General features: G+C 35.3%; 1 protein-coding gene across 1 annotated transcript in view; it reads right to left on the reverse strand.

The window, feature by feature from the left end:
* CFAP47 (cilia and flagella associated protein 47) overlaps positions 1 to 14,725 on the reverse strand; it is a 525,897-nt gene that overhangs the window by 113,752 nt on the left and 397,420 nt on the right. The window contains exons 52-55 of the mRNA XM_027608633.2: positions 11,767 to 11,942; positions 11,047 to 11,154; positions 2,669 to 2,777; positions 65 to 67 (exon numbers count right to left, since the gene is read on the reverse strand). Coding sequence (XP_027464434.2) covers positions 65 to 67; positions 2,669 to 2,777; positions 11,047 to 11,154; positions 11,767 to 11,942 — 396 coding nt within the window. The remainder of the gene's footprint in view (positions 1 to 64; positions 68 to 2,668; positions 2,778 to 11,046; positions 11,155 to 11,766; positions 11,943 to 14,725) is intronic.

Here is a 14,725-nt window from a genome sequence, read left to right on the forward strand (position 1 = left end):
GTAAACAGTGTTCAGTAGTGTTTACCCCATGTTCTCCCCCCAGACAATGACCACATGGAGTTACTTGCTTTATAAAAGGAAATCAGGATTAATTTTTAAAGCCAACTAAGAACCCCAAATAATAGAAATATATGTTTTTTTAAGAACCGATAGCTTATTGATCATCCCAAGATACTTTTGAAACCACTGGGAACCTAACTTGTACCTTGGCGATGTCAGAAGAGATAAACTGATAGTAAGCATAGATGTAAGGAAGGCTTCTTTAGTATACAATGAAGTGTTCCTTTTTGCCCTATCATATACACACTCAAGGTGTGAACTGTTAGGATAACTTGAGTCTGGACAGTATTAGAATGAGTTATCTCTTTAGAGATTGTGAAAGAAGCCAGCAACTACATCAAAATGCTATACTGTGAATAATATAATATTTAACATTAACACTTACAGAATGATGAAATGAAAAGGCATATGTCTGAAAAGTAAGTTTATTTTTTTCACTACTGTATTTTGCCAGATAACTTTTGAAAATATAAAACTGCAATATAGCAGTGTCATTCAAATCCCTGTAGAATGTAGCACTTAGTGCTTAATAATAATGCTCTGATAATGACCATGAAATACAAATACAATTCATTGTTATATTTAGAACAGTCACCTCCTTACTATCTACATATGTGTGGTTTATCTATAGCAAATATTTTTATCTCAGGCTGGCTCTCCCTTTGATAGTGAATCACTTAAGTTTATGCATACATAATGAGTATAAATTAATTTCAATATCAACCTTAGCAAAAAAAAATAAGAAAACTTGTATTTCATATATTCTTTCAATTTAGCAAAAAGTTCTCTAGATAGATCGATAGATATAAGGAAATCATCTACTTCATTAGAAAAACCATATACCAGTACATTAACTTGGATTTTAATTCTAGGTCTACCACTTACTAGCCACGAGGTTTAAGTATTTTAGCTTCTCTGGCCTCAAATTCCTCTTCCCTAAATATATGTCAGAAGCACGTAGCACAGATTGAGATAGTGTATATAACCAACCAGGAACTCAATAAAATTTCCTTTATTTTCACCTAAAATTCACTGAAAAATCCCATGGTTTCAAGGAAAAGGAAGACAAACACTATTGGTTGGAATTTATCTGCAGCAAATGTACTGGTTTAGTATAATGGAATATAGATAATCTGTTAAATATAGGACCTTTTGGAAATTTGCAAACATTTAATTACACGCAAGTGTCATCATAATAACCAGTTCCAATATGTGAGTTTACACTGGATCTTAGTTGAAGAGAGAAAGATTATCAGGACAGCTGAGTAAACTTAAATTTGAACAGGATACTAGATGATGTGGGAGATTAATTATGCTATTAAGAAATATAATCTGAAGTATTTAGTGTTGAAATAGCATGATGCCTACAATTTACCTTCAGACTGAACAGTAAGAAATGTAAGAGAAGACAAATGTAGCAAATCATTAACATAAGAACCAAGGTAGAAAGAATAAGTTTGTGCTTATATATGCACAAGCATATATAATAATAATGCAGAGCATTACGATTAAGCACTAAGATTAAACTATATACACAATACTATACACACAATTGTGTATATAGTTTAATCTTAGAATAACTATACTAAAATGTACACACATGCTTGTATTACTTAACACTGTATTTTCCATAAATTAAACAGAATATGGTGATCAGGATATAGTTTACAAATAACTGAAATTCCTCATTAGAAACTGGTGTTAGCAATAATAATACTTAGTGATATCTAATTTGACACATTATGGAAGTTAAGAACTAATTTCATATCATATTATTATTAATTGGCAACCAGTCATTGACAAGAGATAGGTAGTAAGATACAAATGAAATCACATTGTAGATTTCTTAAACAATCACTAAACAGCAAATAGTAAAAGCCTTTATTTAAATACTATATCTACTTAACAGGGCTTCATGATTTACTGTGAGATGCTCTGAAGAAAATAATCTATCACCATTACCATTTTGAAGTTTACCTGAAAACACGGTTTTGGTATTCACTGTACATATTTGGTATCATATGCTTGGATACAAAGATTGATGTTAAACCTTCAGATCTTGTTTTGTTACTTATGGGAGCAGAAAAGTGATTGGGGCCCATTGACTGGTTCTAGTCTATGCTAGGGACCAAGGAATGAGTAAATGGGGTAGAGAAAGGAGAGAGGGTCAGAACTGTTCACGTTGTTTGGAAGTGGGGGACAGGTGATGGGCAGGAACTCATCAAGTGCTGGAAGGAACTAGCCTCTTAGAACCCTGGAAACATAGAAAGATTGCTGAGTCAATATCATACTACTGGGGAATGATTTCCAAATCTGATTACTAAAATGGTCCAAAATAAAGCACAACCAGTTCATTTAGAGTCCAGTGATAATGAGTATGATGCTAGCATATAGAATTTTAAAAATTTAGATGGATGCGATATTGGTTTCTTTGATCAATTAAAATTGGGGGGGAGATATATATGTATATAAATTCTATTTTTAAATTTTAAGCAATTGAGACCTTATTAATTAATAAATCAAATGATAATACTCCATGGTGTCCCAAAATCAGTATTGAAAAATGCTCTAATGGTGGTAGGTTACTTGGCTTTCCAAATACACTTACCGATGATCTGTTAACATCCAAGACAAAATTTTCAGGATTACTGTTTGTTGCTTGCAATTCTAAGGTCTCATGTGTTGGATTAACTAAAGGAAGGATCTGAGTGACATACCTGGAAGGAAAAATGAAGTGAGTAAACTTATTCATAAACTTATTCAATGATAATTTTATAAACTTGATGACTGTCATGGGTTGAACTGCATACCTAAAAAAGATGTATTTAAGTTCTAACTCCCAATACCTCAGAATATGGAAAGAGGGTCACTGCAGATGTAATTAGTTAAGATGCGATCATACTGGAGTAGGATGGCCCTTAATCCCTTATGACTGGTGTCGTTATAAGAAGATAACGTGAAGACACATGAGAAGATGAGCATATGGCAATGGAGGTGGAGACTGGAGTGATGCACCTCTGAGTCAAGGAATACCAAGGATTGCTGGTAAGCACTAGAAGCCACAAGAGGAAAGGAAGGATTCTCTCTTATTGGTTTCAGAGGGAACTTGGTCCTGCTGAAACCTTCACTTCAAATTTCCAGCCTCCAGAACAGTGAGACAATATGTTTCTGTTGTTTTAATCCACCCAGTGTGTGGTACTTGTTAGGACAGGTTTAGGAAGCTAATACAATGACTTATGTGAGTTTCAAAATAAGAATAATCATGTATGAACTAATGACATTTTGCTAAATTAGTCCTTGATTTTCTATTTTGGAAACCGAATGTTATTCCACACTGGGTAGTGGAATATATCCCAGTTTTAGGAGCAATATTTACTCATTATTTTATAACTGTTAAATTCAGGCAAAAAAGTTAACACAGTTTAGAAATAATAACAATGAGTAATAAATTCACAAAGTTCTGTCCATTACATCAAAAAGATCCAAACCAATGATGAGTAATTACAAAAAAAAAAGTGGCTGATACTTATGCTCAAAGCAAAGAATAATCAAGAGGATTCATAATTCTCACTTTACCATCATTTCTAATACCTTTTGATGTATAGCATGAAAACTGCCATCCTGTAGAAATACAAAGTGAAACCACACTGAGATACCACCTCATACCTGTTAGGATGGCTGTCATTTAAAAAAATAGTAAGTGTTGGCAAGGATGTGGAGAAAATGGAACACGGGTACACCACTGGTGGGAATGTAAATTGGTAGAGCAACTATGGCAAACAAGAGGGGGGTACCTCGAAAAATTAAAGAAAACTACTATACGATCCAACAATTGGATCCCAAATACTGGGTATATACCAACTATTGGGTATATACCCAAAATAAATGAAATCAGTATCTTGAAGACATAACTGCACTCCCACATTAATTGCAGCATTATTCACAATTGCCAAGATATGGAAATAACCTAAATGTTCTTCTACAGATGAATGGATAAATAAAACATGAAATATACAATGAAATATTACTCAAACTTAAAAAAGAAGGTAATCCTGACATTTGTTGACAACATGGATGAACCTAGAGGACATTATGTTGTTTTTTTTTTTTTAAAGATTTTATTTATTTGAGATAGTGAGCAAGAGAGCAGGAGCAGGGGAGCAGAGGGAGAGGGAGAAGCAGGCTCCCTGCTGAGCTGGGAGCCCGACATGGGGCTCGGTCCCAGGACCCTTGGATCATGACCTGAATGGAAGGCAGACGCTCAACGGACAGAGCCACACAGGCGCCCCTAGAGGACATTATGTTAAGTGAAATAACTCGGACAGAGAAAGACAAATACTATGTGATCTTATTTATATGTGGAATCTAAAAAAGTGAGAAACAGTGTAAGTTCTGTGGGAATTAAAATCAATTTCATTGCAAAGATTAATATAACTTGATGACATTAGAAATGGGCAAAGATACAAAAAGTAAGAAGTGTATGTAGCCTGTGATTGCCAGTGGACCAAGAAGCAAAATATATTAACTAAAGAGGAACTTGACTCATTGTTCATCCTGGAAAAGGTTTTCAATTGAATTGAATTTAATAAGTCTTTTCTTTAATTGCTAGTTTTCCCAATAATGAGAAATGAAGTTTGTAATTACAAATGTATATACTGAGGATTGTTGATGCACATATTTATTACTTAGGGACAAAATTAAATTTCTTGAGTCTAAAATGTTGTTATACTTATTTCTAAACAGTCACGATAAAATATTTTTTCATCAAGACTGTTTCAAACTTATTAATGCAGAATAAGAAGGGAAAATTAAAATAACATCGCTTGTCAAAGAAAAACAAGAAGATGATTTTTTTAAAAATATTTATTTTTAGAGAGAGAGTGAGCAAGCGTGTGGAGGGCAGAGGGGGAGAGAGGTATCCTGAAGCAGACTCCCTGCTAGCACAGAGCCCCATGCAGGGCTCAATCCCAGGACCTTGAGATCATGACCTGAGCCAAAATCAAATGTTGGCCACTTACCCAACTGAGCCATGCAGATGCACCAAGAAGGTAATTTTAATGTGAACCAAGTGGTAGCACCTTAAAAACCATTTCCAGGATGAAGCGTATGTGTGAATTCTGAATTATTCTTTCAACTTCTTGTGAATCTTAAGCTCTTTCAAAATAAAAAGACACTAAAACAACAACAACAACAACAACAACAACAAAAACCACACAGTGCCGGGCGGCTGGGTGGCTCAGTCGGTTAAGTGTCTGACTTTTGATTTCAGCTCACATCATGATCTCAGGTTTGTGAGATCAAGCCACGCGTCGGGCTCCAAGCTGAGTGGGGAGTCTGCTTGAGATTCTCTCTCTCCCTCTCCCTCCAACTCTCCCCCAACTTGTGTTCTCTCTCTCTCTGTCTCTAAATGATAAATAAAATCTTAAAAAAAAAAATAAGAAGACAGTGCCAAACACTGGTGATGAGAAAATATCATGAATCACTGGGAAGAATGCACTTACCATAAAAGGATAAAACAAAAAATGCCTCTAATATGTAAAGGTTCCTGGGGTGACTGAATTCAATTAATTCCATTTTGCAAATTATTTAGTAAGTGACCATGATCATTCTGAAATTCATTAATAATAATCTGTAAGGCAAATCATAGATTATAATTAAGGCTGTCTCTGACTTAAAAGTGCTGAGTCCTACTTAAAACTGTTTATTCCACTTGTCTCTGCTTACGCTTGACATAAACCTGGGAACAACTAAGTAATGTATCTCCAACATGAATATTTCCACTGTACTCCAGGCTTTTTCTCAAACTGCCTACTTATCATTCAGATGTTTAACAGAAACTTCAAATTTACAGATGCCAAGCTGAGCTCTTGATACCTATCCTGAAACCAGCTTTTCTTATAGTATCCTCTAACTCAGTTAATGTCACATCTCTAGTTCCAATTGCTCAGGTCAAAAACTTTAGTGTCATTCATGCCCTGCTGTTTTCCTTATGCCTCAAATACTAGTAGCCAGCAAAACTCATCAGCTCTACTTTAAAAAATAAACCATAACTGAACACGTCTTTCCACACTCACTGGCAATCCTCTGGTCTAACCTGCTGTCCTCTTGGTCCTGAATTAGTGTAATGACCTCCTAACTGATGTTTGTCTCACATCACATACAGATTTCAATTCCACGTACATTGTGGATCTAAATATGAGAAGTATAGACAATATATTTTTTGAGAAATGACAAAGAAGTTCTTAATGATGTTAGAATAATAATAATAATAATAATAATTACATTAAAATTCAGAATTTAATGTCATTAAAAGACTCCCTTAAGAGACAGAAAAGGAAATTCACAAGAAAAGGTATTTGCAACATATACAACCCACAAAGGTTTGTAGCCAATATATATAAAGAACTGTAAGAAATAAAGGAAACTACAGACAAACTAATAGTAAAATGCTCAAGGGACATGAACAAAAATTTCAAAAAAGCCTATATCAAAATGGCCGATAAACATATGGCAGATGCCCAACCTCATTAGTCATGAGGGAAATGTAAATTAAAAGTACATTGACATAGGGGTGCCTAGCTGGTTCAGTCAGAGGAGTGTATGACTCTTGATCTCAGGGTTGTGAGTTCGAGTGTACAGATTACTCAACAAACAAAATCTGAAGGGGCATCCGGGTGGCTCAGTTAGGATCTGACTCTTGATTTCAGTTCAGGTCATGATCTCAGGGTCATGGGAATCAGCTCTGCATTGGGCTCTGGGCTCAATATAGAGTCTGCTGAGATTCTCTCTCTCCCTCTCTCTCAGCCCCTCCCCCCGCTCTCTCCCTCTCCACTCCCCCCTGCTCAAATAAATAAACAAATCTTTTTTAAAAATCTTAAAAAAAATAAAAGTACATCAATGTACCACTTTACACACATCACAATGGTTAAAATTAGTCTTACCATACGCATGTTCTTGAGGATGTGAAACAAGTACAATTCTTATATGGCCAGTGGAGTGTAAATAAGTACAACCAATTTTGAATTCTTTGTTGTTATCCACTAGAGTACAGTGATATTGCATTCCTATGTTTGTACCCAATAGAAATGAGCACAAATGTGCAACAAAAGCATATACAATGTTATAAACAACATATTTCATAATATACCAAACTAGGAAAAAAAAAACCCCAAAAGTCGATCAACAATAAAAAGGAATTTTTTTTTTTTTTGCAGCAATGAAAATAAATGAAGAATGGTACATAGAACAACATGAGTGGGTCAATAAGTCCTGACTATCATTACAGAGTGTCACATCTAAATATGAGCACGGGGTGCTTGGGTGGCTCGGTGGGTTAAGCGTCCGACTCTTGATTTTGGCTCAGGTCATGATCTCAGGGTCGTGAGTTTGAGCCTCACATTGGGCTCTGTACTCAGCAGGGAGTCTGCCTGAGATTCTCTCTTTCCCTCTGCCCCACCCACCCACCCCCACTCTCTCTTGCTCTCAATTAAATAAATAAATCCTTAAATATGAGCAAAACAAGTATCAGGGAAAGTTTTGAGTAGGAAAAAAGGGGAACAAAATTTATAATTAAAGACAAAGACCATGACCATTAATATCTTAAGTATATCAGAAAAAATATTACCAACATGAAATAAGAACAGAACACTGTGATTTTAAAAAAAAACCCAAAAATATGTAAAAGAAACATCCAAACAACAACAAAAATGGTGTTGGATGTTGATAACTGGCATGAAAATTCAACAAAAAGAATGGAAGATAAATTCAGGTAAATCTATCTGAATGCAAAAACACAGATGTTGGTTAAAAAAAAAGGCCAAAAAATAAGAAAATTAAAATAGCCCCCAAGTTCTAAAACTAAAACATAGATGTTGTAGGAAGAGAGAAAATAGATGGCGTAATTTGAGACTTCCAGAAACTGAAAGTCATGTGTTTCCATATTGAAGGAGACTCCAACTGCTTAGAAAATGTATGAAAATAGAACCACATCAATTTATTAAACATTTTAAAAACACTGGATACAATTAATGGCCATCAAACTTCCAAAGAAGATAGGGATCCAGAATAAGGCTGGCTAAAAAAGTAGTTATTATCAAACATCTATTAATATTATGCAACTTTTAATTACATACAGTATGACTTAGATAAAAAGAAATTACACTTTAGAACATGACCAAAAGTAATAAGAACTCAAAAAGAAAGAGAAAAGGTGGGCACCTGTTAGTGGAATGAAAAAAAAATGATTGCAAAACTGGTTGTGCTAAATATTTTCACATAAGTGTATTACATTTGTTAATAATTTTATATACATATATAGTTTTCATACATATATTTTTAAAACAAGAAAAAATATAAAAGTAGAAATAAGTTTGTTAGGAAGTTAAAGTAGACACTGCTGGCACCCTACCCAGTTCCCCTGGGAAGATTTTTACCAGTTCTCTACCCTCAGACCCCAACTTCTACACGCTTGCTGTTCATTTTCCTTCTGAGACCTTCAGATGATTGCCCTTGGGTCCTACTATCTCCTCAACTGTACAGACAGTAGAAGTGCCTGGGAGTTTATACCTCTTCCCAAGGAAGCTTATAATGACTAGTATGGGAATTCAAAAGCCAAGCATCTCTGCATCAAGACAGGACAAACTCTGAGATGTGATTTATGCTACAGAGCTCTCTGCAGGTTCAGATAGTCTGGGACCATACCTGCAATCACACCCTTGCTTAGCTTCTTCCCTTTTCTTATCCTGTTTCCCCTGTTCTCTTACAGGTTGTTCTTAATGGGACCACTTCCTTAATAAATCACTTGCTACAGATTTATTTGGCTACAGATCTAGCACTGGGAGAATTCAACACTCTTCTGGAGTGCTAAGGGAGAGAAATTAACAAAGAGGTACTGATTTGCCCACTAGTGCACATGCTCTTTAAAAGTACGAATGTGTATCATCCTTTGGACAAAAAAAATCTTGAGACCTAAAGTTTCATTTATCCATGGTGATTGAAATGCAGGAAAGACAAGTTGCAACGGCAACAAAAACAAGAATACTGGAGGATCTACTGGGCCGTTAAAATCAGCCCAATACTATAAGTTATATTTAAGTAAAAGCCCTTTATGTTATTACACATGCATGTTGTTTCTTTCACATACGGTAGTTCCAGGGTATTTTAGGTTTGCCTTCAGGCCTAACATGCTGTATTTTGTTTGAAGTAAGATTGCACCAAATCCTCTTGCAGACCCGCATATTTCCTAATCACCCTTTGTTAAGTATTGTTAATAAAATCATGTATGATACTGTAATATGCAGCAGGAAAGAGGCCAAAGGATATTTCTGCTAGAGAATGCAGAGACTTTGGCATATTTTTATATGCACAAATGTTATTTATTTGTTTAGAGATTATCTTTTAAGGGTTTGTAGGGCAAATCTTTGGATTTCCATTGGATTTTCTATGTAAATCCACCAGTTTGAATCTGGAAAATTGTATACAAGAACATTCTCCTTAGTCTCTTTTCTACATTTAGTGACCTAGGGCAAACCACTTAGCATCTGTAAACCTCAGTTACCCCATTTGAAACCGAGACAAATCCCCCTAATAGGCGTATTAGTCTTAAAAAAAATTCATGTAGTTTATATCTGTGAACAATATAGTAACTTTTGGGTCCAGAATTTCAGGATGATATGGCTCAAAAAATCCTCATCCTGAATGAAAGAAATTGTGACCCTGAAATGATAATAATGAATGTATTTTACACATATTAGAAACCAAAATGATTTCAAGAATATTTGATTTAATAAGGACCTTTATTATTAAGCTATGAGGGATTACCTCACCTTTATAAGGAATTAGTCTATAGTAATTCATGGAAGCATGTTTTCAATTGTATCTGACATAATCAAAACTGCTCACTAAAATATGAAGTAAATAAATGTCACCTTGAGCTTTGTATAACTGATCTGAGGCCCATAAACTATTTAGAATTCTACTTGTTTCATATTGGATTTCCATTCCTCAATAAAATGCAATCTCTATAGAGTTATTAAAAATAAATAAAAATAAAAGTAGGAATTGTGGGGGCACCTGGGTGACTCAGTTGGTTAAGTGTCCGACTCTTGGTTTCCGCTCAGGTCATGATCTCAGGGTCTTGAGACTGAGCCCTGTGTCAGGCTCCTCACTCAGTTGGGAGTCTGCTTCTCTCCCTCTCCCTCTGCCAGTCCTCCTGCTTGTGCTCTCTCTCTCTCTCTCTCTCTCAAATAAATAAATAACTCTTAAAAAAAATAAAACTAGAAATTGTGATTTGGTTACCCCTATGTATCAGCATCAAACCTGGTACCAGACATGTAATAAGAGCTCAACCATGTAAATATAAATGGTCATATCTCAAGGGCACATGGTATTAGCCAAATGACAAAGTGTTCTCCACTGTCCATCGCTGACCCGCTGCTTTGCCTTGACCAAACTTTAGTCAGCCTTCTATGTTTCCTATGGGCCCCTGCGCTCTGTTTGTCCCCAAGCCTGAGCAAGCACAAATAAAGGGGAACATGCCTCTTTCCTTGGCTTCTCCTGGGAATCCGCTTACCACAGGGCAATCCTTTTCTGATCAGTCACCACCAGTCATTTTCCTTTCCTTGTCCAGCTTTCCCTCCACAGTCTGCTTATCTCTCCTTGTCCCACCTTTAGCTTTTCCTGTTTGATTTTTGAGACGCTTGCAGATTTCTGAGATCTGCATTCTCCAACTCTTTAAATAGTCCCTTTCTCTCCCTTGCAATAATCATTTTGAATAAAAGCCTCTCCTTACTAAGTCCTAATTTGTTTTTCTTTCACTTAAGTTTTCCAGGGAGTAGTTTAAATATCAAACCTTCCCTAGAAAGGAAAATCAATTACTAAAAATGTATTTATGTCTTATAAAAAAAGATTAAGTGGATTACAACAATATTCTTTTAGATACATTTTTTTCCTTCCACGAAATAATTTTATCTATTAAATGGAACTTACTTTCCAAGGTCACATTGTATTTCTGGTACTGTGGTTGATTTCGGTAATTCAGTAGTTAATCTCAGTAAATACCAGAACTCAGGAGCCATATCAGGCTGAAAAATAACGCTGGTGGAGAAAAATATACAAAATCTTGTCAGTGGTTTTAGTTTGTGTAATAAAATTGGCAGAAAAAAATCCTAAATAGGTGGTTTCAAATACAATATTTGACAACTGCTCTGTGACACATTCTACTCTTGCTGTAGATATATTTTAAAATTTTTCACTTTTGGTGAGAAGATCATTATTCAGAAAAAGTGTCATCATTAATATCTGTTTAATAAATGTCTGTTGAGTGAATAAAAATATTTAAATGTTAATGAATTCAAATGTCTTACAGGAGCAATAACAAGAAAAGTCCTGCTTTCTGTGATTAAATCCAATTTAGTTCATTGAATTAGACACCTGCATATTTTCACGTGAAGGTATTCAAGTGACATGCAACTCTGGAGACCTTCCTTTACTATCAGCATGTGGTCACTTTTGGGGGAAACAGAGACGGAACCTGTGACAGTCTAAAAGTATAACTGGAAAAAATAAATAAATAAAATTATAACTGGGCTGGTATCTCAGCTCTGCCATCTTTTATTTAAGTAGACTTGAACAAGTCACTTAAAATCATTTTGAAGGCTTTATTTCAAAGGATCAACAATAAAATATAATGCCACACTCAAACCATACCTTTCATCTCTACAGCCTGTAGTTGCTGGAGAATACTGTAGGACATAGTTGATACATTCTAGTGGGTGCAATGTAAGTTGCTTAAATCCATTAAGGGCAGCATTGGATAACTGCACATCTAAGTGAATCATTTTCTCTTTTGGATTAGAGAGAGGTATTTCAATGTAAATGCTCTCCTAGAATTACAGAACAAATATATAATCAGCTCCTAGTGTTAGCATAGAGTGAGTCATTGTTCTATAAAAGCAAATGCAAAGAAAACTTTTACACAACATAAGGCCATTTGTTTTATTTTTCTCCTTGATCCACTGTTAAATATATCTCACTTACTTTTAATCTCTTATATGTTTTTCTTGACTAGTCTTGGTTAATGGTATTTTTTTCAACAACAAATACTTCTAAGACATCCATCTAAGCTAAATGCTAAGGAAAGTGTAAAATTACATTTAAAATATAGTTTTATTCAATACCAGTATTACCATGAGGTCCATTTGTCAATGTTTTCTCTAGCTGTGGTACTCAAACTTTAGCATGCATAAGAACCATCTGCAGAGGTTGCTAAAACACAGATTACTGGCCCCCTGCCCCAAAGACTCTGATTCAATAGTTCTGGGATGGGGCCTGATAATATATATTTCTAAAAAGTTCTGCTGATCCAGAGGATACACTTCAAGTATCTCTGTACATTGGTATCAAGTACTAGGGAAAATCTGAACTAAGAAGACAAATTCTGTTGCTAATACAACTAACTTCTTGTTTAGACTCTTTCCTTCCATTCTGGTTTCTGCTGTCCTGTCCCCCTAGCTACATCCACTCAGCCCTGGAAGGCACTCCTCAGGTTCCAAGACATTTCTTGATCCCCATTCTGACCCATTCTGGCTAATGACATATTTCATCCCATTACAGCCACGATCTCCACTAGAGTAAAAGCCATTAATTGAAACAAAAGTGTTAAAGGTGATTAGTAGACAGGACACATCTCAATCTTGAACAAATTTGAGTTGTCTATAATGCCTTAACCTAATGAAATGGAAAATGTTGGGCATTTCAGTCATAATTCAAAGCTTGGTAATGGACATACTTCTGGGCCTGGAAGTATTTTGAGACTTAACACATTACAGGAATGACAAAAACAACCAAGCTGGTAGGGACAGGTGGTGATGGGGAAAGAGTTATTCACAAAACATATCTTCAAGATAGACATTACAGCTTCACCCTAGGAATGAACATTTGCTTGATTTCCGATATATAAATAAATGAGTGTATAAATGTTATGTTTTAGGGGAATGGAAATAGCATTGAATGTGGTGAACAACATCTGGTTAGGAGAGATGAAAAACAAGAATATATAGAAATTTATAATTAAATCGGGATATCATTTATTACAAATCAGATTTAATTATAAATGCATTGGAAAATGGCTATCTACAATAGTTTCAGGCGATATTAGAATCATGGATTCCTAAAATATATGGGCATTTAAATTGCTATAGTAAAATAACTAATGCTCGTGATTATAAAGAAGGAAAAATAAAAATATAAAATGCAAAAAACCAATAATGACATTATGACACAGAGTTTATCATTTCCTAGGCAATCTGAAGTATTGCATGAGACTGTTATAGAATTTAGCCTCCTAGGAAGTTTCTAAGGGTCAAACAAATCAACAACTAAACCATATGCCAGGATAACATATACCAACATCCATATATTGGCCTAGAAACTTTGCCCAGGTCTTTAGACAGAAAGCTGAAATGAGACGTCTTTGGACTAAACACAGATATTTCTCAGAGAAGGTCAGTGTCAGTTTAAAACAATGTTGTAGCTTATTCTTCACAGAAGTAAAAATAGTAAGATCTAAACCAGTGATTTTCAAAATGATTCCATCATAACCTAGAGTAATTCATTTTATTTTATTTTAATTTTTTAAAAGATTTTACTTATTTATTTGACAGAGAGAGAGATCACAAGTAGGCAGAGAGGCAGGCAAAAAGAGAGGGAAGCAGGCTCCCTGATGAGCAGAGCCTGATGCCGGGCTTGATCCCAGGAGCCTGAGATTGTGACCTGAGCCGAAGTCAGACGCCTAACGGACTGAGCCACCCAGGCATCCCTAGAGTAATTCATTTTACATCACAATGTGGCCCATATACACATACCGCTGGAAAAAAAGATTCACAAAACAATCCCTACTCTTCCCACCTGTGATGTTCTCTGATGCTTTCTATTCTCTTGTATTCTATTCTATTTCTTAAAAAAACAAAAAAAAAGAATGCTTGTTTTGACCCACTCACCTTTTTTTGAGACCTATACATTGAAAAACTCTGGTCTAAAGAGGAATGACGTACTGGAATATCGAATTCCTTTACGTCTCATCACATATAGACTTTGAACACAAAGTAAAACAAAACCACTTTCAATCTACTGTGATCGTGGCAAACCACAAGCCACATAACAGAAGCACGCCCTAGTGTTACAAATGTGTGAGGACATTCTATGGTTGGCCGAATCTTAAGAGATGAAAATGAGGATGGCAGCTCTGGGGCACTTGCATAACAGCCTCTCTTTGACACATCCGTGGCAAATATCACTACTTGATCACTTCACTCTTATCCATTAGGTCTGGACACCCCCTCCAAATCAAGCAGACTTCCAGAGAGCAATTGTTAATTGCTCCGAACCACCTGTACTAAAGCAGGACTGCAGTCTCTAGGGAAAGCCAGCAATGGAATTCTCTGGGGCCTCAAAACCAGCAATAGACTCAACAGAAATGAATGTTTCATTATAATAAAAAGCTTTAAGTTTCCAATTAATTAAGAGTGCTGTATTTCTAGTCTAGTAAAATACATGTCAAATTTAACAACAATATTATAAAAAATAATTTCTAACTTTCATTATAATTTGAATATTTTCTTTCAAGTTTCAATAGATAAAAACCCCTAAATTACACTTTTAAAATATA

The sequence above is a fragment of the Zalophus californianus genome, chromosome X (genome assembly GCF_009762305.2).
Source record: "Zalophus californianus isolate mZalCal1 chromosome X, mZalCal1.pri.v2, whole genome shotgun sequence".
Lineage (NCBI taxonomy): Eukaryota > Metazoa > Chordata > Mammalia > Carnivora > Otariidae > Zalophus > Zalophus californianus.